This window comes from Monodelphis domestica, chromosome 5 (assembly GCF_027887165.1).
Source record: "Monodelphis domestica isolate mMonDom1 chromosome 5, mMonDom1.pri, whole genome shotgun sequence".
Taxonomy (NCBI): Eukaryota; Metazoa; Chordata; class Mammalia; order Didelphimorphia; family Didelphidae; genus Monodelphis; species Monodelphis domestica.
This window is the reverse complement of record NC_077231.1, coordinates 33,424,218-33,451,580: the sequence shown is the minus strand read 5'-3', so window position 1 is coordinate 33,451,580 and position 27,363 is coordinate 33,424,218. Positions and strand designations below refer to the sequence as shown.

Sequence of the window (27,363 nt, the reverse complement as noted above, 5' to 3'; positions counted from 1 at the left end):
GGGGAGGAGAGGTATTTAGGAATTAGGTACATTTGATTCGATTCCAAGTAGAGACTGAAGCAGGCACAGGGACCAGAAAGGTCCATGTCTGTCATGGTAGCTCTCAGGCTTTAGACATCAGTGAAGGTCTAGAAATGAACAAAGCGGATCGGAAAGGGACCAAGGATGTATTCTGCAATCGCCACGCACCAGTTCTGGGCGACGTACCAAGATGGGAATAGTCCCTGGCCTTGAGGAACTTACATTCCAATGGGATAGCCAACACTTACACACATACATACATACGGGGAGGGGTGGCGGGGAACTATACTGGCCCTCAGTTTCTCCATCTGTAAAATGGAGGCAGTAACACCGCACTCCCTGCCTCAGGGGCAAGAGAAGTGCCCTGGAGGGCGGTAGGGCATGCCTCTGCGGTCTTGTAATTTCAGTGTAGAAGTTCTTTGCCCCGAATGCAGATCCTCAGCCGTGTATTAGTCTCAGAGACTTGCCCGGGGAACTGAGAAGGATGAGGTTGTGCAGCTCTAATACCTAATATTTATACAAGGTCTTAAGGTTTGCAAAGCACTTGACCCATGCAGAGGAGATAAGTACTTCTCATTCTCAGGTAGGCGATGTTATCCCCATTTTACAGATGAGGAAACCAAGGCAGGCAGAAGTTAAAGGACTGGGAATGGAACACCAGCACTAGCTGCCCGAGTAACGTGTTCCTAAGTCCTTTCCCCACTATGCCACACTTCTCTGTAGGTAGAACCGAAATGTCAATGAAATGTTGGGTTTGGAGTGAAGGGCCTGGGTTCCAATCCCGATACCCCTCCGCGCCTCAGTGTCCTTCCTCTGCAGTTAGGTAGTCACGGGAGATGGAGCGCTGGAGGAGCGCCCTGAGTTCGAACGTGACCTCGACGTTTCCTAGCTTGCGTCGATCACTAAATCTGTAGTCCTCAGTTTCCCCACATGTAAAAATAAAAGTCCCTACGTCGCAGGGCCGGTGAGAGGATAAAATGGGCTAATACTTGGAAAGCGCTTTGCAATTCTTCTGGTTGGTATTCATTAATTAGTTGGATAATTAATCGCCTTTCCCCAGGTGCCGCTCTTAATTCACCGTCGTTTCCGGGCCTCCCGCGGGTGCAAGCAGAGAGGGCGGAGCCGTTGCTCCAGCCCAGCACCACCAGCAAAGGCGCGGAGGTGGGGAGCCTGGGGTGGCGCGCGGTAGGGGGGGGGGTTGCCCGGGTGGGGGCGGGGCGCCGGGCGCGCGGGGCTATTCCGCCGGGGCGCAGCTATTTTTAGCCCCATTGAGGCGGGCGATGCTCCAGAGGCAGGCGGGAGGGCGGGCAGCCGCCACCGCCGGGATTCCGGAGACGTCAATGGGCGCGCGCGTCACTCCTCCCCCGCTCAGCCGCGGGGGGAGGTGCGTCGGCTGCCGGAATAGCCGCTCGCGCTGAGCCCGAGCTGGGGAGCTGGGGGAGGGGCGACGGCGAGGCCCCAGAACAGCCTGACTGGGGGCTTCCTTGGCGGGGCTAGCGGGCCGGTGGCGACGGCGGAGGTGGGAGATGACGGCATTCGGGGGGCGCCGAGCTGGAGGTGGCTGCTGTGGAAGGAGAAAGAACAGGAGGCTGGAGCGGACCCCCGCGCCCCGCGACCTGTGCCAGGGGCGGGGGTCCAGGGTCCGCAGAATGAAAGGCTCCGTGCTCGGCTGAGCCCGGCGTCGCGGAGCACCCCAGCAAGCCAGGTAAGGGGGGAGGGGCGCTCGGCCTGGGGAAGCAGGTCTGGAAAATGGGGGCGGAGCAAAACCTGCTGCCTCACCCGCGGGGGGAGGGGCAGGACAAGGAGTGGGCTGCGGCCGAATGGGTGGGGGCGGAGGAAGGCGAAAGGCTTGCCATCACCTGGGCCTGTTGTGCCGGGGCTGTTACTATTATTATTGTTATTATAATTAATCCTTTTTCTTGTTTGCTTTGCAGAGCGCTTTTCGCCTATGCCAGCCTCCCCATTGGGTTCTCGACCCTGCAAAGTCGCTGCTCTTATTGGTTATCCCCATTTTACAGATGAGGAAACTGAGGCTGAGGTGAGTTCAAGTGCCTTCCCCAGGGTCACACAGTAAGTTTTGAGGCAGGATTTGGCAGATCTGTCCAGGCTTCCTCCCTTTCACCCCCCTAGGCAGGGGCAGGGGCAAAGGAGCCTGGACCTCCCTGGGAAAGCGCAGTCAGGACTCACCCTCCCCTGCCTCCCCGGCCTCCCCTGTAAAATGAAGGGATTCCTGGGCTGATCCCCAATTGTGCTGGAGCCAGGACAGAGGAGTCTCTGCTGGCCCCCCACTCTGAGGTCGGAGCGTGGGAGTGCTGGGCAGCGGGCTAAGGGACCCTTGCAGGCTCCACTCCAGAGTTTCCTACATCTCTGAGGCGGCCACTGCCCAGGCTCCCCACCAGCTCTGGGCAGAGGCCACCTCTCCAGGCTGCCTGGGGGGGGCCAGTGAAAAGCCCATCGTCCGGGCTACAGAGGCCCCAGAGCCCTAATGGAGGAAGACCAGACACGGAGCTGGGCAGCCGGGGGGACAGTCCGGAGCCAGAAGCCCCAGGGAGGCCGGTCAGAGCCCACCTGAAAAGGCAGAGATGGACAGACTCAGCGTCCGGAGGAGCCTGCTGTAGACGGACTGGCCTCCCAGGGGCCAGGGGTGGACGGACCGGCCTCCCAGGGGCCAGGGGTGGACCGGCCTCCTAGGAGCCCGGGGTGGATGGACCGGCCTCCTAGGAGCCTGCTGTAGACAGACACAGCCTCCTAGGAGCCCGGGGTGGACGGACCGGCCTCCTAGGAGCCCGGGGTGGACGGACCGGCCTCCTAGGAGCCCGGGGTGGACGGACCGGCCTCCTAGGAGCCCGGGGTGGACGGACCGGCCTCCTAGGAGCCCGGGGTGGACGGACCGGCCTCCTAGGAGCCCGGGGTGGACGGACCGGCCTCCTAGGAGCCCGGGGTGGACGGACCGGCCTCCTAGGAGCCCGGGGTGGACGGACCGGCCTCCTAGGAGCCCGGGGTGGACGGACCGGCCTCCTAGGAGCCCGGGGTGGACGGACCGGCCTCCTAGGAGCCTGCTGTAGACAGACACAGCCTCCTAGGAGCCCGGAGTGGACGGACCGGCCTCCTAGGAGCCCGGGGTGGACGGACCGGCCTCCTAGGAGCCTGCTGTAGACAGACACAGCCTCCTAGGAGCCCGGAGTGGACGGACCGGCCTCCTAGGAGCCCGGGGTGGACGGACCGGCCTCCTAGGAGCCCGGGGTGGACCGGCCTCTGGAGGAGCCTGCTGTAGACAGACATGACCTCCTAGGAGCCTGCTGTAGTCAGACATGGCCTCCTAGGGGCCAGGGGTGGATGGACCGGCCTCCTAGGGGCCAGGGGGATGTGGTGGGAGTGGCCGTCCCGTGGGTTCTAGGCCTTCTCAGCCAGAGCTGGAAGGTAGAGCGGAACAAAGGGGGTTGTTTTGGCAGCCCATGGATGGATGGGGAGCCTGGAGGAGGCTCACCCCTGGGGCAGAGGCAGAAGCCGGAACAGGAGCGGCAGAGAGCATGGCTGGTGGAAGGGCCCCGAGTGCAGAGGTCACCTCAGACACTCCTTCGCTAGTCACGAGCCTGGGTGCCTCGGTTTCCTCATCTGTCAAACTGGAGAAGGAAATGGCCGCCCCGTGGGATCTCTGCTGAGAAGCCGCCACGGGGTCAAGGGGAGCAGGCACGGCTGAGGGAACAGCCTCTCACAGGGGGCAGCCTGTCAGCTCTCAGGCCTCGGTCCCCGGCTCCCCCTCCTCTCTCGTGGGCTTCTCTGGGCCCTTGGGGCACCCCCGCTGTTCGCCTCGGCTCTCCTCAGGCCTGGGCCTCGCCTCCGCAGCTGCGTTGGGTCCCAAGGAAGGACTTTACGGGGATCTCTGGGGCGATCAGCCCCTGCGGGGAATGGCTCCCTCCCTTCCTCCCGCCTCCCTCCGACTCTCCAAGCCTAGGGCCAAAGGTGCAGGCCGGCCCCAGGGCAGAGCCGGGCTACAGCTCCCCGCCCCTCTGAGCCAGACTCTCAGTCCCCGCTTCAGAAATGCAGAGAAAGGCCAGGGCCTCGCTCTGGGCCTCGTTCCCCCTGGCCGGGCCCACAGGCCATTCTGGACGGATCTGTGGTCTCAGGGCCACCCATCGGTGAGAAGCCCGAGTCCCCAGGGTGGGGACCAGGGCAGGGCCGCACCCCCCTCCCCCTCTTCCTCCTCGTCATGGAAATATCTGAATCTCTGCTTCCCTCCCTCCTGCCCAGATCTCCAGTCTGCAAAGGGCAGAGATAACCAGCCCTCACCCCCAGATCAGGGCTAGCAGGCCCAGGGAAGGTGGCTTCTAAGGTGGGGACAGGCTGGGACGCCCCCGTCCTCTACTGCAGCCTGGTAGAGCCAGGCCTGAAAGGAAATGACCCACCCTGGAGGCTGCAAACACTTCTGCCTGAGGAATAAAGAGGAGGAGGCGGCCAGGAGGGAAGCCAGGGCCTGGGTCTTCCCGGCCCCTTGCTCTGCCTTGGTCTGGGGCCTCTCTCCGATCTGGGGCTTCCGTGTGGGCTGCAGTGGGCCCTTTGGGGGTCGTGCCCACCCCTCCAGGCCCCAGTCCCTCAGAGGGAGGGTTCTGGCCCCCAGCGGGGCCCTCAGGACGTGGGGGCTCCAGGAGGGTGAGGCCGCTGCGTGTGGACCTCAGCCCTTCCCTCCTTTCTCCCTGCCCGCCCACCGTCCCCGCCATTGGGCTCCTACGTCTGTTCCTGCTCTTTGCCAAGCTCCCACTCATGCCTGTTTCCTGGCTGGGCCTCTGGTGATTGCAACCAGCTGGATCCCCGTCTCCCTTCTCACTCTTGTTCTCCCTCCACAGGCGGCCTCGTGGCCCCAGGCCAGGGCCTCCTACCCCAACGCTGCCGGCCTCTCTGGCCCTCCTTGCCAGGCCTGGAATGCTTCAAGAATGTCCTGAATAGAACCCAAGCTGCCTGCAGCGGGGTAAGTGCCCCTTTGTGGCCGGAGCCCTCCTCGGTGGGGCACCGGGGGCAGCGGAGGAGGCTGGGGAAGGATGCAGGCCCCAGGGGCTCTCGGGGTGTTGCAGACGTGGGTGGGGAGCAAGGGAGAAGAGAAGGGGGGCGATTTCAGAGGCCAGGGCTCCCGTGGTAGATAAGAGAAGGGAGAGCCCCAAAGGTGATGAGCTCGCCCAGAGCGGGTCAGTGGCCGAGGGCAGCCACGAAACCCTGGCGGGTTAGAGCTGGCTCTGGGCTGGCAAGTCCCTTCCCTTGGCCTCAGTTTACTCGTGGGCAAAGTGGAGGCAGGCGGAGCAGAGGATCACTGAGGGCCCTTCTTGGGCTCCAAAGTGCAGATCATGGAAGCTTCCCGATAAACGCCATGCCTGGCGTCTTGACTCCCAGGCCAGGGCTGGCCTTTCTGGGGAAGGAGTTTCTGTTTCTCTGGCCCTCAAATCAGATACGATTGGGACTGGGGAGCGGAGGGAAGGCGGGTGAGACCTCCCGGGCCTCTTGGGTCACCGAAGGAGATGGGGGAATGCCATGCTGCTAGGGTTCACCCCCCTGGGGTTCCCACCGATGTCCCCCTCGCAGGCCTTGTGGCTCGTCCCGGAGCCGAGGGAGGGGGATTCAGGGTCCCCTGTCCCTGCCCTTGCCCCAGAGTGAGGGCTGGAAGCCTGAATGTTCTTGCGAGGGGGGGGAGACCCTCACCCCCGAGGGCTTCCAGGTTTGGGAGGGACCCTAGGAAGAGCCCTTCCCGCCTTCATCAGCAGGTTCTGCTCCAGCAGCGCACGTGGCTCCCGGGCATTGGAGAGGGACAGGTGGTTACAGGGGAGAATGGGGGGGCCTGCCCCCTGCATTGCCCCTTTGCCCCTGGTTTTCCCTCCCCCAGCCCTGTACCCAGCCTGCCCCTCTGGGCACAAAAAGCCAAGCTGTCTGAGCACCAGTGGAGGAATATCCCTTCCCTCCCACCGCCAGGGCCTCGGATGCCGGGGCCACCCTGCCCAGCCTGCCAGCCCGGGGTCCCGTGAGTCCCCAGAGCTGCTGGTCTTGTGACGTGGGCACCTGTCTGCTGGGGCCTGGGCCCCGGCCCAAGCAGGGGCCACCCGGCTGCCCTGTCAACAGAGTATTTTGGGCTCTTGCTGACCGGAGCCAAATGCAGACTCTCCACCGAGAGACCCCAGGCTGGCTGCTTGCCCTGGGAGCGCTCAGCTCAGGTTTCTGCTATATAAACACACTGGGACACCCTGGCTTAGAAGTAGCCCCAGGATCCTGGCCCTTCACGTCCCAGGCCCTGTCTTTCCCCGCCTTGGGCTGGAGAACCGGCCAAAGGCAGAAGCTCGCCTTCCCTCGAGCCCCGAGAGCAGCAAGGAGCCCCCCGCCCTCCCTGCTAACTTTGAGGACCTCTGGGCCCGGAGCAGAGCCCGATGAGCGGACTGGTGAGTGATGATGGGCCTCCCTCCAAGTCCTGTCTGTCTGACCCTGCTGGAGCCACGGGCACATGTAGGAGGGGAGGCCTGCGATGGGAAGAAGCATCCTGGAACCTCTGCCTGAGCATCCCATGGGTAGAGCTGGAGAATGCTGGCACTGCCAGGCTCTGAGGGGTCTCTCTGAGAGCTTCACCAGAGGACCGAGCTCTTTCCTCTGCCCCTTTCCCGCCTGGCCAAGGCAAAGAATGGCTCTGTCCCGAGAGCAAGGGAAGAGACTGGAGAGCTTTGGGAGACCAAGGGCTTGCTTTAGCCAGGCTTCTCAGGTTTTAAGGCCTCTGCTGTCTCCTTTCCCCCAACCTTGGGCTTCTCATTGCTTCTTGCATCTGCCTTTTCCTTGGGCTCTTTGTGCCCTTGGAGCAAAAGCTTGAAAGCATGCCAGTCTCCTCACCACAAAACACATTCCCTGGAGTAGCAGTGGGGCTGGGAGCAGGGCCAGGGTTCAACTCTGACATGGAATTAACTGGAGTTCTTTACGTCTCTCTCCCTCTCTCTCTCCCTCTCTCTCTGTCTCTCTCTCTCTCTCTCTCTCTCTCTCTCTCTCTCTCCCTCTCTCTCTGTCTCTCTCTCTCTCTCTGTTTCTGTCTCTGTGTGTGTGTGTGTGTGTGTGTGTGTGTGTGTGTGTGTGTCTCCCTCCCTCTCTTCCTTCCTCCCTTTCTCTCCCTCCCTCCCCTTCCCTTTCTTTCTCTTTCTTTTTCTCTTTCTGACTCTTCCTTCCCCTCTCTGTCTTTCCCTCTCTCTCTCTCTGTTTCCCTCTCTCTGTCTGTCTGTCCCTCTTTCTTCTCTCTTTCTCTCTCCCTCTCTGTCTCTCTCTCCCTCCCTCCCCCCTCCCGTTCTCTTTCTCCTTCTTTTCCTCTTTCTCTCTCCCTCTCTGTCTCCCACTCTCTCTGTTTCCCTCTCTGTGTGTCTCCCTCTCTCTGTCTCTGTCTGTCTGTTTCTCTCTCTCTGTCTCTCTCTCTCTGTCTCTCTCCCCCTCCCTCCCCCCTCCCTTTCTCTTTCTCCTTCTTTTCCTCTTTCTGTTTCTCTCTCCCTCTCTCTGTTTCTTTCCCACTCTCTCTCTCTGTTTCCCTCTCTCTGTCTGTCTGACCCTCTTTCTTCTCTCTTTCTCTCTCCCTCTCTGTCTCTCTCCCCCTCCCTCCCCCCTCCCTTTCTCTTTCTCCTTCTTTTCCTCTTTCTGTTTCTCTCTCCCTCTCTCTGTCTCTTTCCCACTCTCTCTGTTTCCCTCTCTGTGTGTTTCCCTCTCTCTGTCTCTGTCTGTCTCTCTCTCTGTCTCTCTGTCTCTCTCTCTGTCTCTCTGTCTCTCTCTCTCTGTCTCTCTGTCTCTCTCCCTCCCTCCCCCCTCCCTTTCTCTTTCTCCTTCTTTTCCTCTTTCTGTTTCTCTCTCCCTCTCTCTGTCTCTTTCCCACTCTTTCTGTTCCCCTCTCTGTGAGTCTCCCTCTCTCTGTCTTTGTCTGTCTCTGTCTCTCTGTCTCTCTGTCTGTCTCTGTTTCCCTCTCTGTCTCTGTCTCCCTCCCTCCCCCCTCCCTTTCTCTTTCTCCTTCTTTTCCTCTTTCTGTCTCCCTCTCTCTGTCTCTTTCCCACTCTCTCTCTCTGTTTCCCTCTCTGTGTGTCTCCCTCTCTCTGTCTTTGTCTGTCTCTGTCTCTCTGTCTCTCTCTCTGTCTCTGTCTCCCTCTCTGTCTCTGTCTCCCTCCCTCCCCCCTCCCTTTCTCTTTCTCCTTCTTTTCCTCTTTCTGTCTCCCTCTCTCTGTCTCTTTCCCACTCTCTCTCTCTGTTTCCCTCTCTGTGTGTCTCCCTCTCTCTGTCTCTGTCTCTCCCTCTTTCCTCTCTCTCTCTCTCCATTTCTGTTTCTGTTTCTCTGTCTCTGTCTCTCTTGTTCTCCTGAACGTGAACGTGAGTCTCTAAACAAATCCAGAGCCTGGGTCTAAAAATACTTTAACAATAGGAAAACGTCTCAGTCTTTCCGGATGTGTCTTGCTATCAGAAGGTTTTTATTTTGGGAATTGAAATTTTGGCCACCTCTTCTGGGTGGTGGCCTTGGTGAGGGGGCAGAGGGAAAGACTGTGGAATCTGGCGTGGGGTCTGTAAAGTGGCCTGAGACCCTGGCATGAGGATCAGCCTGGGGTTGTTCCAGGAGCCAAGCCAAATTTCATGCTAGACAGATGGGGAATAAGATGGGGTTGGCGCAGATTGATAGACAGCAGGTTAAGACCTTTAAGGCATCTAGGGAAGGATGGAGACCCTTTTGCCCTGTGTTTCCCAGCTTTCCACTCTGGGAATTCTTACTGACACCTAGCTGGAAGCTGGATGGATTCTTGGTACCGCCCATTTCTTATCCCCAGTTCCAAGGGAGGGAAAGAAGGAGCTTGCTTTATTCCCTTTTGGTTCAAGTAGGAAGTGGGGCCACATATAACTGGGGGTAATGATAATGCTAGCTTAGCATTTCTCCAGTGCTTCCAGGCTTGCAAAATATTTGTATGGATGTCATTTGAAACACCCCAAGAAGGTCAGAGATAGAGGGGAAAAAGGCCCCAAATAGGAAGAAATATTTCTGCAGGCCCTTTTTGTAGTAGCAAAGACCTAGCGGCAAAGTGGCGTGTTGCTCATCCTTTGGGGGAAGTCTAAACGAATTGGGAGATCTGCTTCAGATGAACTATTATTGTGCCGGAAGAAATGACCAACATGAAGGATTCAGAGACTCTCCTGGGAAGACTTTTGTGAACGAGAACACGAACACACACACACACACACACACACACACACACACACACACACACACACACACGAGAATCTGGAGAACAGTAAAGTAAAGGAGAACAGCAGAATTCCTCTCTCTCTCGGCCTTGGGATTCAGGAGAGTCCATGGGACAGGAGAATAATAAAGAGAAGCACACATTTAAAAACTGAAAGGAGAAAAGGAGGATTATGGGTCGAGGGGGGAGAGGACTTGCCTGTCTCTGTTCCCGACAATCAGAGAGCATAAACGGTGGAGCCAGAGTCAGCAGCATTCTTTAATCTTTCAAGACTTTCTGGGAACTGGTTAGAATGTTAGATTCCTAGAGCAACCCTCTGGAAAGGGTTTCCCTTTGAAGATGAAGATGCTAACTAAGGCTCAGGGTCTCTTGGCAGATTGGCAGTGAGGCTGGGACGGTTCTCTGCTGTTAGAGCTGGAATAGAATCTTAATAATCACCGAGGCAGGAGGAGTTTTTGTAATCTGGTCCCACACCATCATTCTTCTTCTTCTTTTTTTTTTTTAAACCAGTGAAGAGTTCCAGTAATTTACTCAAAAGATACAAAGGTTATCTCCTTTGCCTTGGAACTGATATAGTATAAGACAGAAAGTAATTGGGTGTAAAAAAAAAGGAAAAGTTCTCAATAATAACTGTTTTAAGACCATATTGAGTATGCATAACCCAGATCAGATTGCTTCTCATCTCTGGGAAGGGAGGGAGGGAGACAAGGAGGCAATTTGGATATTATAACTTGAGAAAACTTATGTGGAAAACTTTATTACATAGAATTGGTAAAATAAAACATCTTTTTTTTTTAAAGGTCATATTGAAGGACAGCAAGGTGGTACAGTGGATAGAGTACCAAGTCTAGAGGGAGGAAGACCAGAGTTCAAGTCTAGCCTCAGACATTTACTAGCTATATGACCTTGGGCAAGTCATTTAACCCTGTTTGCCTCAGTTTCCTTCTCTGTAAAATGAACTGGAGAAGGAAATGGCCAACTACTCCAGGATCTTTGTCAGGAAAACCCCAAATGAGTCCTGAAGAGTGGGACATGACTGAAGACCTCTAAACAACAAGAAGGTGTTGATTAGTGATAGGGATATTGTTGCAAGGTAATATGTTTGGGGGGGGGTGAGAACAGTTTCTCTGAGACTGAAGAAGTGATGAGGGACATGGTCTTGGATACTCAGCTTATGATTGGAAGTTAATTTTTTTCTTGATTTTTAAAGATGAACTTATTTTTATATTACTTGCTAATTTTGATATTATGGTATTAAAAGATATTTGACTGTCAGACTCCCCTTTTCAGCTAAAAGGCCTTGGAGGGTAATGATAAACTGTCTGAACTTTATCACCCTCACACTCTCTGACACTGCTTTTTATGCAACTGGTGTTTAATAAATGTTCATTGAATTGAACAGTTTGGGAATCTCAAAACACTTTCTCCAGAGGCTGACAAAGAGTAATAATCAAGCAAGTGGCTCCATCTGAAAGTTTATACAATATTCTGATCTACTAGTTCTCTGCTTCTTTGCTCTGAAGAGAGAATAGGTTTCATTATCTGCTTTCTGGGACCTTAGTTCATTTCTCCCCTCTCAAAATTTGACTTTCTTCTCGTGCTGTTTTCATCACCATTGTTGTATTTGTTGTGGGTATTTACGGTCTTACTTCTGCCTATTTTTCCTCTTTATTGGTTCATGAAAATCTGTCTAAGTTTCTCTGGATGCCTCATATGCCTCAGATAATATTCCTCTATTCCCATATGCCATATTTGTTTTCAGCCTTTCATTGGTTGATGGGCATCCATTTTTTTCTCTAGTTTTTTGTTATAAAAGGGTGTTGCTCTGAAATTTCTACAGCATAAAATTCTGTCAGAGGACAGGAAGCTCTTGGTGAAGCAAAATATTCTGATGAGGAAAGTGAAGGGCAAAATGTCGATGAAATCTATTTGGATACACAAGGAAGGAACTGATCAACCAATTTATATTTTTAAAAGATGGATGTAGAGAAAGGGGAAAGATGAATACAAAGGGTTGACATGGCACTAGGAGAGTATAGTGTTGGAGCATTAAAGTGAGGACGTTTTTGTCTTTAAAACCATGTTGGGAGCCAGCTAGATGGATCAGTGGATAGAGAACCAGGCTGGAGACTTGAGGTTCTGGGTTCAAATTTGGCCTCACCAATCACCTAGCTTAACCATTCTTCTGCCCTGGAATCAATACTTAATTATAAGAGGGAAGGTAAAGGTTTAAAAACAATGTGTTGGCGAAAAGAAGGGATAAGACTGATGGTAGAGGTGGATGGAATCAGGAGAACAGATGACAGACAGAAAGCAGAATAATTCACTTCATCCTGCTTCTATTTTCTTTCTAATTGGTGACTATGGAATTGAGATCCATGATAAGTAGAGAGCATGGAAGAGAGCACCTAGCTGTCTTTGAACTCGCCCCTATCCCAGACAACCCTGAAAGAGATGGTGGGTGTGATTGATAGCCTGTCAGACATCTGTGAGGATGAAGTGAGTTAATATTTATAAAGCACTTTGCAAACCCTGGACTTTAAAAATACGAGCTGTTCGGGGGCAGTTGGGTAGCTCAGTGGATGGAGAGCTAGGCCTAGAGACGGGAGGTCCTAGGTTCAAATCTGGCCTCAGACACTTCCCAGCTGTGTGACCCTGGGCAAGTCACTTGACCCCCATTGCCTAGCCCTACCACTCTTCTGCCTTGGAGCCAATACACAGTATTGACTCCAAGATGGAAGGTAAGGGTTTAAAAAAAACAACAAATACGAGCTATTCAACACCACTGCTAGGTCTATATTCCCCAAAAAAAGATCAGAGATAAGGGAAAGGGACCTACTGGCACAAAATATTGGTAGCGGCTCTTTTCATGGTGGCAAAGAATTGGAAACTGATGGGCTGTTCATCACTTAGGGAACAGATGAACAAGTTGTGGCATCTGGTTGTGATAGAATACTATTGTGCCGTAAGAAACCAGGATGATTTCAGGAAAACCTGTGAAGACTTATATCAGCTGATGCGAACTGCAGGGAGCAGAACCAGGAGAACAGTGTACGTGCATAATAGCATCTGCAAAGCGCGGTTCCAAGATAGCCCAGGGGCTCATGGTAAAAAATGCTCCTCACAGCCACAAAAGGAACTGTTGGCTCTGATTGCAGATCAAAGTGTGCCATCTTCACTTCATATCCTCCTTGAGCTTTTGATTACATACGCCGTATGTGTCTTCTGTCGTGGCATGGGGGGTATGGAAATATGTGTTGCCTGAAAGCAGTAGTAAAACCTGTATCAGACTGTTTACCACCTGGGAGGGGGGAACATCAATGAAGGTCACAAGTCCAAGATCAGAGGGCAGAGATGGGGCTTTAGTGCCCTGTGCTATGGTAGTCAAACAGCTGACGTGAACTTGTGGATCCACTGAGAAGGGCATGATGTCCGGGATGAAGGAGACGATGGTTCTAGGATGCTCCATCTTGAGCAGACCATAGTTGGAACCCTCTGGTTCTGGCTGCCGCACATTAATTAAAGATGTTAATAAGTTGCAGTGAAGTCATAGAGGGGGTGGCCAGGATGGTTGTTGAAACGTCTTAAGAGCATGCTGTCTGCAGACTGGTTAAAAGAGCCAGGGCTCTGAGACGTGGCAGGGACCGCGAGTAGTTTCTTTAACTATTTGAAGGGCTGCCGTGTGGAAAGGGAATTGGACTTTTGTGTTTTCGGCTTTCAATCAGAAGACAGTAGTGGTTGGAAGTTACGAAATAGCAGGTTTAGACTTCGTGTAAGGGACTCTTTCCTGACATTCAGAACTCTCTAGAACGACGTGAGCCACTTCAGGTAGCAGAGGGTTCCCTCTCGTGAGGGTCTCTAGACAAAGGTTAAAGGAACATTTGCTGGCAAACAGGCAGATGGGCTTCAGGTAGTTGTCATACGAGTTGGATCCTCTCGTCTCCCAGGTCCTTCCCAACTAGGAGAATCCATGATTCCAGATCCTGGACCAAATGAAAATGAGAGGATTTGGATTTCAATTTAATCTCAAAATAAAGATTTAAATTCTAATTTACAATTAGGATTCAAATATCCTCGAGGCCCCTTCCAGCTAGAAATCCCTTGTGTGATTCTTGAATCTGGATGCCCAGGGGTACATGCTCTAGTACCAGCTGGCCAGGGGTGACAGAGTTGTCATGGGGTCCTTTGAGGGATTCCATTTCTCCAATCTTTCCCTATAAGGTGGATGAACTGGATGAACCAATCTATGGACAGGGGCAGGTAGGTAGCATGGTTCATTGAGAACTGAGCCCAGGGGTTCAAATCTGGCCTCAGATATTTTCCAATGGTGTGACCCTGGGCAAGTCACTTAACCCCTTGGCTAGTCTTAGTCCCTCTTCTGCCTTAGAACTGATACTAAGGTAAGGGTGTAAAATAAACAAATCTGGATTTGTAAGTTCTTGAATCTCTGAAGGGTCTGAGAGGTCGAGGGCCTCAAAGGAACATTTTCAGTGCACCATTCCAAGTTATTAGTCCTTGACCTAAGCAGGGTGACTGCCCAGACATCTTTCAGGCATCTCAAACTTACATCCAAAATGAAACCGAACCCCTTAACACAGACCTCCCAAGTGTCGTCCCTTCTTTTGTGGATCCCAGCATCTTTCCAGGCCCCCAGGTTCACAGCCTTAGTCATTGTTGTCTTGTGTCCCCCCTTTCTGCTCTGCTCTCCCCCCATTTTCTCATTAGATGCCAAATCTCCTTGCCTCAACCTCCACAACATCTCTGGAATCCCTCCCTCTACTCACATGGCCACTGGGTTAACTCAAGCTCTCCAATACAGGGAGGAAGAAAGTCTTCCCCCATCTTATGTGGCAAAGAGGGGAGGTGGCCCATGAAGGGAAGCCAATCCGGAAAAGGGGGAAGAGGGACTGAAAGGCAGAAGAAGAATCCTCCCAGTCCCCCCTGCACAAAGCAGCTGAAATCATCTGGTCTGTCTGCCTAGGGACTCCCTTCCCTGAGAAACATCTGTGATTCCTTATTGCGTCTAAGGGGCTAACACAGACTTCTTGGCCCATTAATAGCTAACATGATATAGTACTCTAGGACAGTCAGGGATGCGGTAGAGGGAAGAGGACCCAAGTTCAAATTTGACCTCGGGCCTTTACCAGCTGAGCGCGCCACCCCGGCATCCCAGATGGGGTCAGACATGCCTGAAATGCGTTATCACTTCCTGTTCCATACCGATGTCCCGAATCTCATCACTTGCCTTCTCCATGTCTGAAGGGCACTGGCCCTTCATCTGGGTGTCTCGGAATCTGCGTTTTTCTTCAATTTTCTGCCACTTGCTCTGCTCGGATGCCTTCTCCTGCAGGCAGCCTGTCCCAGCCTCCCCCGTACTAAGGTTTTCTCGCCCCTCCAACAGTCCCCTGCTCTCTGGGTTCCCGTTTTATCCAGGAGGGCAGGGGCAGTTTGGGTTGGGGGGGTCACAGATGGGGAGAGCCTACTGGGCCCCACTCCCTTCCCAAGGCTCACATGTGTGGATTGCGCCTCGGTGGTGGGACTCGATTTCTGAATCGGCTTGAAGAAAGGCGCTCTCTCCTGATGACTTAGCTGGTTCTGAGACTCGCCAGGAAGGAAGGTTTCTGCTCAGGATCTGTTTCGCACAAGGCAGCCTGCTCCACTCCCCCTTGCTGCCTACTCCGTTCTTTTAAACCTTACCTTCTGTCTTAGAATCATGCTGCATATTGGCTTCAAGGCAGAAGAGCAGGGAGGGCTAAAGCAGTGAGGGTTACCTGACTCGCCCAGGGTCACCCAGCCGGGAAGTGTCTGAGGCACCTGGCTCTCAGGCTCCACTGTTGTCCACAGAGACACGCACATCCCTGCCATCTACTCGGATTCCTGTGCTGATGAAGGGGCAGCCTCGATGTGTTGAATAGTTATACTTATTATGATTTGTGTAAAAACAGTTCAGTCAGAGGTTATTAGATTTAATGTAAAATAAAAATAATTTTACAATCTGGATGGCATAAATCTATAAATAAAGATTAGAAAAAATATAAATGATCTTGATTTGGTTTGGATTATGTCATGTGCTGAAAGGGATGGAGCGACAGCCAAGACCAACCTTCCTTTTTAGTTACACTTTGCTCCAATATTAAAATGACTTGTAGGAGACAGCTAGGTGGCTCGGGTCTAGAGGGCCTGGCTTCAGATCTGGCCTAGCTGCTTGACCCGGGCCAAGTCACTTCACTGCCATTGCCTAGCCCTGACAGCTCTTCTGACACCCTTGGAACCAATACCCAGTATAGATTCTAAGGTAGAAGGTGAGGGCTTGTTCGTTTTAAGTCTCCACATTCTGAAGTTGACTTGTGGATTGGATAGGAGTGTGCTGGAGCCTGGGGCAGAGTCCAGATGGGCTTCTCACTCTCAGCAGTGGGTCCACTGTGGAGCCTGCCCAGGAGGTGGCTGGAAGAGCTTTATGGGAATGCGGTTAAGGCTCAGAGTGAGAGAGGAGGAGGAAGGGGTCCAGCTAGCTCCTTGGCCACCATTTCCAAGCATCCAGTGGGGCCACCTCCATTGGATGAGAGGGGGGAGTCCACTAGGACAGCACATTCTGATGGAAAGAACATTTGAGCCAATCCAGTGACCTGGGCTGTGACCATCTGCCAGCGGAGTGACTTGGGATTAGTCATTTTCTTTCTCAGTGGGTAGCATTAGATTCTCTGGGATGACATCCCACAACTCTGATTGGGTAGGGATAAGAACGCCCTTTGTGGGCTCCTGTCAGGGAAGTGGAATGATGAAAAGTGTTTGAAGGAGGCTTTTCCTGAGGCAAAAGCCTGCCCAGACCAGACTGATGGTCAGGGGAGAAGGATCTAGGCCGAATCTAATAATGCTTTTCAGAGAAGTGGTAGGGTTTGGTGAAAGATTGTTTCTGCTCCTGGATTTCCCCAATGAATCCACGAAGATTGCAGAGGGTTTTTGTTTGCTTAAAATCCAGACATTCTGTCTCAGTGTTCATTTCTAAGGCAGAAGAGTGGCAAGGGCTAGGCAAATTGGGGTTCAATGATTTGCTCAGGGTCACACAGCCTGGAAGTGTCTGAGGAAGTCAAATTTGAACTCAGGCCCCAACTCCCCACTCTATCCCATTAAGACTTCATAGTATCTTGCTTAGTTGTTGTTTTGTGGGGAGGGTTGTTGAGTTCCATTTTTGAACCTGTTGAAGGTTAGGTGCTGGCATCATATCATCTTAGGTAGAGGTGTAGCTGAGGAGAGAGTCCTGGGCTGGAGTTGTAGATTTGGAAGGATTCAGGACTCCAGGGTTCTATTTAGAGAGAGATCAACTGGGGGAGGAGTTTGAGGAAAGAATATTAATGAACTTGAGAGAAAAAAAAAGAACAGAGAGGAGAGAGACAGGGGAAGAACAGAGAAGGAGAGAGAGACAGAGAAGAAAGAGAGGAGGGAGAGACAGGGGAGAGAAAGGAGACAGAGAGGAAAGAGAACAGAGATGGAGACAAAGAAAGAGTGGGGGAGAACAAAGGAGAGAGAAAAAAGAGAAGAGAAATGGAGAGAGAGGAGACAGAGGGAGAGAAAGAGAACAGAGAGAGATAGGAAAGGGGGAGAAGAGAGAAGGGAAAGACAGAACAGAGAGAGGGAGAGAGAGGAGAGAGAGAGAGAGAGAGAGAGAGAGAGAGAGAGAGAGAGAGAGAGAGAGAGAGAGAGAGAGAGAGAGAGAGAGAGAGAGAGAGAGAGAGAGAGAGAGAGAGAGAGAGAGAGAGAGACATAGCTCTGACTTCTTGCCCTGGCCAGTTTTTTTTTCCCCTCTTTCTAAATAAATGGGTTTAATGGGAGGGTTCCTTCCTGTTCTACTTCCCTAATTGTTTCCTCTGGCACCCTGTTCTTCATAGTGGGCAGACTGTGGGGCCGGGTCATTCCGGATCCCTGGCTCTCTCACTTGGTCCTAGTATTTCTTCATTGCTTCTCCCCATACCTGAACCCAGCTTTTTTGGATCTAAGGAGAGCCCTCTAGTATAGAGTGGTTTGCCAACCTTAGCCTGCTCTCTGGTGCTAGCCATTACTCCCTTAGCCCTGGTTCTGACCTGTGTACCTAGCCATTGTAAGGTTAGACAAGGCAGTTTTTCCTATCAGCATCACTGCTTCTTACTAACTAAAGTCTAAATTGTTCCGTGTGCTTGCTTAGAGAGGCAGTGGGGGTGTAATGGAAAGAAAGCTCTACTTGGAGGTTGGGTTCAAGTAGTTGTAACCCTTCCCCCGTCCTTTGACTGATCTCTAACTCCTTGGAGACTCTGTTTCCCCATTTGTACAATGGTGAGACCCAAATGAGAGCCAACAGACACACAGGTTGTCCCTTTGGGGAGCCCCCCAAATCTGTAGGGAGAGCATTTTGCAAACCTCCCGGCCTCTGGGAATGTCAGCTATGATTGTTCTCCCTCCTCTTCCACCCCTCGGGTCACTGGCCACCAGCCTGACTTAGGTGGATGTGGATTTCCACCTGGTCAGTTAGATTCCGCCTGGGACATTGTGGGGAGGAGGGGATGGCCAAAGAGAAGCCTTGGGAATTGCCTGGGTGGAGGGAGGCTTGCAGGCAGTAGGGAGCTGGCTGTAACGTAGGCTGCTCCCTGAAGTCGCCTAGAGCCCATTCTGGGGGGCTCAGAGACTGGGGACCTTGGCCAAGTCAGCTTTCCCGTCCGAGGGGGCGGGGTGGGGGGCAAAACTGGCCATAGATAATCCTTGGCCGCCTTTCTGCCCTAACGTGGATCTTCCTTGGCCCGAGGGTAGCATGATTAAGTCCAGGAGAAAGTTGGCGGGGGCGGGAGTGCCGGTGCCCGGGGATGCCCCAGGAGCCCTTTGGAGGGCGGGTCTGTCCCACCCCTGAGGTCCCCGGAGGCGGCCTCCTCTATCTGGCTACCCCTATCGTCTGGGCCGTTCTTCTCTCCTTCCTTCCAGGGTCAAGAGTGACAAAGCCCCGGGGCCAGCTGGGCTGGAAGCAGAGCCGGAAGGCTCGGGGGCTCCTCGGCAAAGCTCCGGGCTGCACCCAGAGCCGTCGCTCACCTTTCCTTGCACCTGAGGGGTGGGCTGGCCAAGCTTAAAGGCAGGAGTAGGGGTGTGCGGGGGAGGGGGTCCTTGGGCTTACGGGTGCCGCCCATCCCCTTCGGTCCCCTCTCTAGCCCGGCTGGGGAGAAGGGGGGCCTAGGCAGAGGCTATTTTTAGCCAGCCCGGCGGGCGAGCGGAGACTATTTATAGATCAAACAATCCCCGCTCTTTGCGTCAATGGAACCCCGAGTGCGTCACGCGCGCAGACATTCCAGGCCCTCGCGCCCCGCCCATTCGGGCTCCCCCTCCCCGCGCTCCCCCGGCCTTCCCTCTCGCCGGAACCGCACCGCCCCCCGCGCCCTTGTATGGCCAGGAGCGCTCCCGGGCTGCGTGCGTCAGTGGCGCCCCCGCCCTCTCCGTGCGTCACGGAGTCCTTAAGAGTAGGTTCTGGCTCGCTGGGAGAGCCCCAGTGGCGGAGGCTGCAGAGTTCTGGGGGGAAGCACTGGGGCGACGAGACCCAGCTTGCAAACCCGGGCTCTTGGCCCAGCTGGCAGCCCTGGACGGGGGAAGGACGAGCTACAGGCCGGGAGCCCCCTGGGTAGGTAACTCGCCCCAGAGGACTGTGGGACGGAACACACTTGGAGAATGTGTGTGACTGTGCCGGGGGACGTGTGGACCTGGAGAGGGGCGCATGATGCCCGGACGGAGGCCGAGGACCGGGCTGGGTCTGCACGGGGTGACACTGGAATGGGGATCCGGACTTGGGTTCGGCGGGGGGTGCCCCGTGCAAAGCGAGAACAGCTGGAGATGGAGGCACCCGCTGGCGAGGAAACATTCCCCTGCTGGCCCCTGGCTTTGACCGTCGAGTTCCTCTGCAGAATGTTGTTTAGGGGGTTGAAGCTCTTCCTGGGTAGGGGGCGCGGGTGACTTTGCTGCGGCGGCAGAGAATCCCCTGGTGCTTGCTTGGGTCGGTCTCCAGCCGGCTGTGTGCCCGGGGCTCTCTGGACCCTGTAGGCTGGGCTGGTTTCGCTTTGCAGGTGGGGAGGCACGAGAAGCAGTAGCTCGAGCCCCGGAGAGGGAGGAAGTGTCAGCCGGTGGGGCAGACCGTTGTGTGGGTGCGCACTACCACCGCGGGGGAGGGGGGGACTCCCAGAGCTCGGGAGGAGCGGGGCTGGCCGGGCTTGGCCCCGGCGCCCGCCTGCACTTTCACATCTGGTCCTGGGGGCGGGATTCGGGCCGGATTGGGGTGAAAAGCCCAGACTTGGCGGCGGGCTGACTCTCGGAGGATGCTCCTCCCCCTCGGAGGCTGGATCTCACAGGTGGGGTGCAGCTTGGGGCTGCTTTGGAGGAACAGGTGCAGCCTGCGCGGTTGCCAGCACCTGCCCTAAGCCGGATTCTCCCCAGCCTCCCCCCCCCCCCCCCCCCCGTTCTTGGTGTTTGTATCCCGTCTGGGGGGTCTCGTTCTGTTCGGGGTCGGGTCTCCAGCCCTGCGATGAGGAGGCTGGAATAAGGGGAGGCCTTGGCTAGGGATCACTCCGCTTTGCTTCCCCCCCCCCCCGTATCCTCTCCAGGCTTGGCCTCATGGGGGGGGGCGTGACCCCCAGCCTCGCTTGGTGGGAGGAGGGGAGATGCAGCTCATCCCGGACACTTGAATCACCCCCACCTACTTCAGTGGAGCCCAGAAGGGACCTGGCCGGGGCCATAAGGGGCTTGTTGTCCTTGGATTGCGCGGATGACTGGGGACAGGGACAGAGCCACTCCCCCTGCCCCCACCCCATTAATCCTCTTCTTTGTGCTGTGTGCCCACCGAGATAATGGATGGGGCGGAGCAAGAGGGTTCCTTGTTCCTTTGGCAAGTGCTGGCTGGGGGGGGGGGGGGTGATACCCGCCCCTCTTGGCACGGGCGCCTCCTCTGAAGGTATTCCTGGCCCCGGGGCTCCCCGGAATTGTTCATTTAGGCAGACCCACTCCCTTGGCTCCCGGATGAAGACCGTGGAGGCTAGCCCCCACCCCATTTCACAGATGAGGAAAATGGAGGCAGGACATACTTGCCCAACCGAGGTCACATATGAAGCTAGCAGGAGAGTTTGTTGTCCCCCCCCCCATTTCCCAATCCCAGGCGTTCCTAGGCTCGCTGTCTCTTGGGGCTCCCCGAGTTTCAGGTGAAGGAGAAGTAAACTGAGGCGTTTCCTATCCCTGTCCTCGGTGTTCCTGGGCCAGACGCTGATTTAGAGCGAAACCCGAGAGCCCAAAGGGATCGCTGGCCCGGGCCCAGGGGCTTCTTCCCTGTCCCTCCTCCAAGGCTCCCGAGCACCCTGCTGGAGCTGGAAATGGCACTGAAAAAATAACAAGGAAAAATGGGTTTGGAGGCAGCCTTGGAACCCCTCCCAGGAGCTGTCTCCTCTCCCTCCCGGGCTCCCCAGCCTTCCTGCCTGTGCGCGGCTTCCAGCAGCCCACTGCGACCTTTAAAGGTCTTTGAGCCTGTTACCTGATCAGCCGCCTCTGCCCTGCCTGAGGATGACCCGAGTCTGCAGGGCACCCAGTGTTGGGGGTTAGAGCTGGGGATGCCCCGAGTCTGCAGGGCACCCACTGATGAGGGGTTAAAGCTGGGGAGCCCCAGGGTGAATGGGGGGAGCCCTGGGTGCTGTCTGCCTCTGTCTGGGGATGACCCGAGTCTGCAGGGCACCCAGTGTTGGGGGTTAGAGCTGGGGAGCCCCACGGTGAATGGGGGGAGCCCTGGGTGCTGTCTGCCTCTGTCTGGGGATGCCCCGAGTCTGCAGGGCACCCACTGATGAGGGGTTAAAGCTGGGGAGCCCCAGGGTGTAGGGGGGGAGCCCTGTGTGCTGTCTGCCTCTGTCTGGGGATGACCCGAGTCTGCAGGGCACCCACTGATGAGGGGTTAAAGCTGGGGAGCCCCAGGGTGAATGGGGGGAGCCCTGGGTGCTGTCTGCCTCTGTCTGGGGATGACCTGAGTCTGCAGGGCACCCAGTGTTGGGGGTTAGAGCTGGGGAGCCCCAGGGTGAATGGGGGGAGCCCTGGGTGCTGTCTGCCTCTGGGGATGCCCCGAGTCTGCAGGGCACCCAGTGTTGGGGGTTAGAGCTGGGGAGCCCCACGGTGAATGGGGGGAGCCCTGGGTACTGTCTGCCTCTGTGGATGACCCGAGTCTGCAGGGCACCCAGTGTTGGGGGTTAGAACTGGGGAGCCCCAGGGTAAATGGGGGGAGCCCTGGGTGCTGTCTGCCTCTGTCTGGGGATGCCCCAAGTCTGCAGAGCACCCAGTGTTGGGGGTTAGAGCTGGGGAGCCCCAGGGTGAATGGGGGGAGCCCTGTATGCTGTCTGCCTCTGTCTGGGGATGACCCAAGTCTGCAGGGCACCCACTGATGAGGGGTTAAAGCTGGGGAGCCCCAGGGTGAATGGGGGGAGCCCTGGGTGCTGTCTGCCTCTGTCTGGGGATGCCCCGAGTCTGCAGGGCACCCACTGATGAGGGGTTAAAGCTGGGGAGCCCCAGGGTGTAGGGGGGGGAGCCCTGGGTGCTGTCTGCCCTTGCCTGGGGAAGAGGCAAGAGGAGGGGAAGAGCTCAGCCTGGCACATCTCTTACTTGTCAGAGATGGCCTCCTCTTTGCTGCTCAGGAGATGGAGAGCCGCCTCCCCTCCCAGAAAAGTGCCGTTTGTGGCTCTTTTGGGCCCACCCGCCTCTCCCCGGACTGGACGCGGGCTGGGCTCCCTTGCCCTGGTGCCCTGGCTGCCCCGGGTCCCTGTGAGTTTGGGCTGCCTCGTTTCCGTCCTGGGGAGGCTGTGCTGAGGAGCTGAGCTGTCTCCCTGTCTCCCGTCCACCCCAGAGATGCCCTGTATCCCGGCCCAGTATGGGACATCAGCTCCGAGCCCAGGACCTCGTGACCACTTCTCAGGGGAGCCCCTGATCCAGAGCCGGATCGCCATGGACCTGGCCGGCCCGGAGGTGCCCCCCACAGCCCCCACGGCGCTGCCCAGCTTCAGCACCTTCATGGATAGCTACAGTGGCGAGTTCGACACCTTCCTGTACCAGCTTCCGCCCGGGGCCCCCCAGCCCTCGTCGTCGTCCTCGTCCTCGTCGTCCTCCTCTTCGTCCACGTCCTCCTCGTCGGCCACGTCCCCAGCTTCCTCCTCCTTCAAGTTCGAGGACTTTCAGATCTACGGCTGCTACCCCGGCTCCTTCAGCAACCAGCTGGAGGAGACCCTGTCGTCCAGCGGCTCCGACTACTACGGCAGCCCCTGCTCGGCCCCGTCCCCGTCCACCCCCGGCTTCCAGCCCCCGCAGCTGTCCCCCTGGGACGGGGGCTCCTTCGGCCCCTTCTCCCCCAACCAGACTTACGAGGGCCTCCGCGCATGGACGGAGCAGCTGCCCAAGGGCCGCCCCCAGCCCCCCGCCTTCTTCTCCTTCAGCCCCCCGGCCGCTCCCAGCCCCACCCTGGCCCCCAGCCCCCTGAAGCTGCTCCCGCCACAGGCCGCGCACCGGCTGGGCGACGGGGAGGCCTTCGGACAGCCCGTCTTTTCTGCCCTGGCCCCTGGCTCCCCGCACCTGGACGGGCCCTTGTCCCCAGCCAAGGCCCGAGGAGGGGTCCCGGGGGGCCCTGAAGGCCGCTGCGCCGTGTGCGGGGATAACGCCTCCTGCCAGCACTACGGGGTCCGGACCTGTGAGGGCTGCAAGGGCTTCTTCAAGGTAACCAGAGCCCGGGGTGCCCCTGGGGGGCTCTCTGGGGGTTTAGCCCGGAGGGATGGGGGAGGGAGGCCCAGATCCTCGCTTCCTGGGCCATGCAGGGATCCAAGTCTCCAGGATGTCTGGGCTCTGAATTTTCCACTCTTCAGCACCCCAGCCCCGAGGTGGGGGGGAGGGGGGAGCGGGAGCCCCGGGGCAGTCATGTTCCTGGCAGGGGATGAAAGGAGCTGGGAGGAGGTCTGGGGGGCCTCTGGAACAGGCTGTGTTCTTGTCCCAGTGCTGGGCCTGTGCCTGCTCCCCCCACCCTTCCCTCACCCCCTCCCGGCCCTCACGGACTGGGCGGGGGAGGGGTTGGCCCAGAGGCCAGATTGAAAAGTACAGGTGCAGGGTCCGGGGAGCCCTCCTGGGCCACCCCCCCCCCATCTCCGTGTCCTTGGGCTGGCCTCTGGTGAAACCCGAAACCTCCCCGCCCCCCCAGACCCTCCTCTCCTCCCCCTCCCCCTCCCCCTCGGCCGCCCCAAATGTTAGGAAAATAGCCGGGAACAGAGGCGGCTTTTGTCCGGAGCCTGACAGCTTGTTCCTCCTTTGCCCCCTTCTTCCCTGCCCCCAGCGGACGGTGCAGAAAAACGCCAAGTACGTGTGCCTGGCCAACAAGGACTGCCCCGTGGACAAGAGGCGCAGGAACCGCTGCCAGTTCTGCCGTTTCCAGAAGTGTCTGGCCGTGGGCATGGTGAAGGAAGGTGGGTGGCCCCGAGAGGGGGGCCCACATCCCACTGCAGTGGGGTTCTTGGAGGTCCTGTGCATTTCTGCACCCAGAAACCCACCGCCATTCCGGCCCAGGGACTCCCTGACCTCTGACCCCCTCTCTTTAGTGGTCCGGACGGACAGTCTGAAGGGCCGCCGGGGGCGCCTCCCCTCCAAACCCAAGCAGACTCCGGACTCCTCTCCGGTGAACCTCCTCACGTCCCTGGTCCGGGCACACATTGACTCTGTGCCCAGCACTGCCAAGCTGGATTACTCCAAGGTGAGCCGTGCCACTGACCAGCAGGACCCAGGCCCTGGGGTCTCCTCTGGGAGGGGGATCCGGATGTGGGGTCCCCTCTGGGAGGGCAGATCCAGGTGTGGGGTCCCCTTAGGGAGTGGGGATCTGGGTGTGGGGTCCCCTCTGGGAGGGCAGATCTGGATCTGAGGTCCCCTTGGGGAGTGGGGATCCGGGTGTGGGGTCCCCTTGGGGAGTGGGGATCCGGGTGTGGGGTCCCCTCTGGGAGGATAGATCGGGGTCTGGGGTCCCCTTGGGGAGGGGGGATCCGGGTGTGGGGTCCCCTTGGGGAGTGGGGATCCGGGTGTGGGGTCCCCTTGGGGAGTGGGGATCCGGGTGTGGGGTCCCCTCTGGGAGGGTAGATCGGGGTCTGGGGTCCCCTCTGGGAGGGGGGATCCGGGGGTGGGGTCCCCTCTGGGAGGGGGGATCCGGGGATGGGGTCCCCTCTGGGAGGGGGGATCCGGGGGTGGGGTCCCCTCTGGGAGGGCAGATCCAGGTGTGGGGTCCCCTCTGGGAGGGCAGATCGGGGTCTGGGGTCCCTTCTGGGAGGGGGGATCCGGGGGTGGGGTCCCCTCTCTCTGGGAGGGGGGATCTGGGTCTGAGGTCCCCTTGGGGAGGGGGCACCCGGGTCAGGGGTCCAGCTCAGCCTACCTCCCAAGACCCCCCACTCAGCCAGCGGCCCCCTCAGTTTCAGGAGCTAGTGTTGCCCCAGTTTGGGAAGGAGGACCCCGGAGACGTGCAGCAATTTTATGACCTGCTGTCCGGCTCCATGGACGTGATCCGCAAGTGGGCCGAGAAAATCCCCGGCTTTTTGGAGCTGCCTCCTGCCGACCAGGACCTGCTGCTGGAGTCGGCCTTCTTGGAGCTCTTCATCCTCCGGCTGGCCTACAGGTAGCCCCAGCTCAGACCGCTTCCCCTCGCTGCGCCCCGAGCATGGCTCCCGCCCATTAGGGGCCTTGAGCAGGCAGGGCCAGCCAGTGGGTTAAGCGGGTGTCCCAGGAGGCCTGGGAGGCGGTGCTGCTGCCTGCCGGGGCTCGGCTCCGGGGAGCGCAGGGTCCTCCCGGCCTGGGGCTCCACCTGCCGTCTCCCCTGGCGCAGGTCTAAGCCGGGAGAGGGGAAGCTCATCTTCTGCACGGGGCTGGTCCTTCATCGGCTGCAGTGCGTGCGCGGCTTCGGGGACTGGATCGACAGCATCCTGGCCTTCTCGCGGTCCCTGCACAGCATGGTCATCGACGTCCCAGCCTTCTCCTGCCTGGCCGCCCTCGTCATCATCACCGGTACGGGGGCTTGGGATGGAGGTGGGGGCGGAGTGGGGAGCCCCTCCGGTCAGGGCCCCGAAAGGCAGGGAAGTGCCCTGCCAAAGCCAACCCATCACCAGTCCCCGAGGATGCCCGCCACCACACGTGGACACCTTCAGTGGTCTGTGGTCTTTGAACCCGTTCAGCGTTTCCCAGCGATATCGGAGTGCGTGGGCCCCCGTGGAACGGGGTGTCTGAGCCCAGAGTTAGGGAGACCCGGCCTCTGGCCACAGAGCCACCCCCTGACTCTTTTAACGTGATGCTCGGGGTTTTCCTCGTGACCCTTTGGGGCTTTGCTTGGCCAAGCTGCTGGAGTCGTTGGCCATTTCCTTCTCCAGTTCATTTTACAGATGAGGAAACTGAGGCCAGCGGGGTCAAGTGACTTGTCCAAGGTCAGGCAACCAGTATTTATTTCATTAACTATTTCCCAGTGACACGTAAAACAGTTTTTGAACACTCCTTTTTTTAAATTTTGAGTTCCAAATGATCTCCCTCTCTCTTGTCCCTTGCTTCTCCTTCAGAAGGCAAGCAATGATGAGGGCTGCAGGTGGCTCGGCGCCTTGAGAGCTAAGCCTAGACCTAGGAAGTCCTGGGTTCAAATGTGCTCTCGGGACTTGGGACCAAAAAAATCCACCTCCAGAGAAAGAGCTGTTGGAGTTGGAAGCCGACGGAAGCCGGCCATTTTTCACTTTAGTTGTTTGGGCTGTCTTGGGGTTTGGTTTTAGAAGATGATTTACTTGCAGAAATGAACAGTAAGGAAACCCGCGGCCGTGATAGGACATGTGGAACCCAGCAGAAGAGTTTTACGTGTAGAAATGTGGCCTCCGACGTGGCCTTGCTGGGCGGCCCGGCCCGTCGCTTAGCCGTGTTCACCCAGCCCTTCCTTCGGAGCTGTGGCTAGGACAGAAAAGAGGCTCCCCAAAAGGGGCGGTGAGACAAGTGCACACAGCAGGGTCTACGAGGACCCCAGTGTCTGACCAGTGCAGGGACTGATGCTAAGGGATCTCCAGAAGCCCGAGCCTGAAGCGGAGGCGAGGGGGGCTCAGTAGAGGGCCAGGCCTGGAGTCCGGAGGTCTTGGGTGCCAGTCCGGCTTCAGCCCCTTTGCCTGGCCTCTCTCCCTTCTACCTTGGAGCCAGTGCCCAGTGGGGCAGGAGGGAGCAGCGAGCTACCCTACTGCCCTACCGGAGACGCAGGGCCCTTGGCTCTCGGTGCCCAGCCTGGGCCAGGCGGTGTCTCACCTGCCCCTCTCTGCCCACAGACCGCCACGGGCTGCAGGAGCCACGGAGGGTGGAAGAGCTCCAGAACCGCATCGCGGGCTGTCTGAAGGAGCACGTGTCGTCCTCCCCGTCCGGAGAGCCCCAGCCGCCCAGCTGCCTGTCTCGCCTGCTGGGCAAGCTGCCCGAGCTCCGCACCCTGTGTACCCAGGGGCTGCAGCGAATCTTCTACCTCAAGCTGGAGGATCTGGTGCCGCCCCCCGCCATTGTGGAGAAGATCTTCATGGACACGCTGCCCTTCTGAGACCCCGAGCCCGCACACGCCCGTACACCCCAGTGCCTTCAGCTCCAGCTCCGTGCCCAGGACCCCTCCGCACTCCCAGGGAGCGCGGAGAACTGTCTAGGCCTTAATAGGAGGCGGCGCCGGGGGGGAGGCCTCTTTCCGGCCCTCCTCCCCTCCCTGACAAAAAGGCTGGCCATCCCCTCTTGCTTTAATTTTTTTGTATAATAAATCTTTTTAACAAGCACGTTGTAAATAGGCAGCAAGCTGCTGTTGTATATACCAGAGAGAGAGGCCGGGGTGAGGAGGATGGGTGGGAGGGAGCATGGGCGAGAGGTGATGCTGGGGGGACCCAACAGTTTCACTCCAGACTTGTCTGAAGATGCCCTTCCCCATCCCCTCTATCCCCCTGCCACGATGTAAATAAATTGTCTGTCACTAGAAGAAATGACCTAGGACAGAGTCTGACGTTTATATTGGTGTATTTTTCTGGATTTATAGTATGTGACTTTTCTGATTAATATATTTAATATATTGAATAAAAAAAACAGACTTGTAGCTGAACCT

General features: G+C 57.0%; 1 protein-coding gene across 3 annotated transcripts; it reads left to right on the top strand.

Moving 5' to 3' along the window:
* Nucleotides 1-1,084: 1,084 nt before the first annotated feature.
* Nucleotides 1,085-27,360, top strand: NR4A1 (nuclear receptor subfamily 4 group A member 1). Of its 3 annotated transcripts, XM_056798187.1 has the most exons (10): nt 1,085-1,182; nt 1,519-1,726; nt 1,956-2,059; nt 4,866-4,987; nt 22,108-22,967; nt 23,575-23,704; nt 23,837-23,988; nt 24,692-24,894; nt 25,102-25,280; nt 26,561-27,360. In XM_056798187.1, the coding sequence occupies exons 5-10, from the start codon at nt 22,110-22,112 to the stop codon at nt 26,818-26,820; spliced, it is 1,782 nt and encodes a 593-aa protein (XP_056654165.1). In that variant the 5' UTR covers nt 1,085-1,182; nt 1,519-1,726; nt 1,956-2,059; nt 4,866-4,987; nt 22,108-22,109; the 3' UTR covers nt 26,821-27,360. The 3 variants fall into 3 exon arrangements, with proteins under 3 accessions (XP_056654165.1, XP_056654163.1, XP_056654164.1); XM_056798185.1 differs by lacking the exons at nt 1,085-1,182; nt 1,519-1,726; nt 1,956-2,059; nt 4,866-4,987 and adding an exon at nt 5,055-6,437; XM_056798186.1 differs by lacking the exons at nt 1,085-1,182; nt 1,519-1,726; nt 1,956-2,059; nt 4,866-4,987 and adding an exon at nt 18,498-18,867.
* The last annotated feature ends 3 nt before the right edge of the window (nt 27,361-27,363 follow it).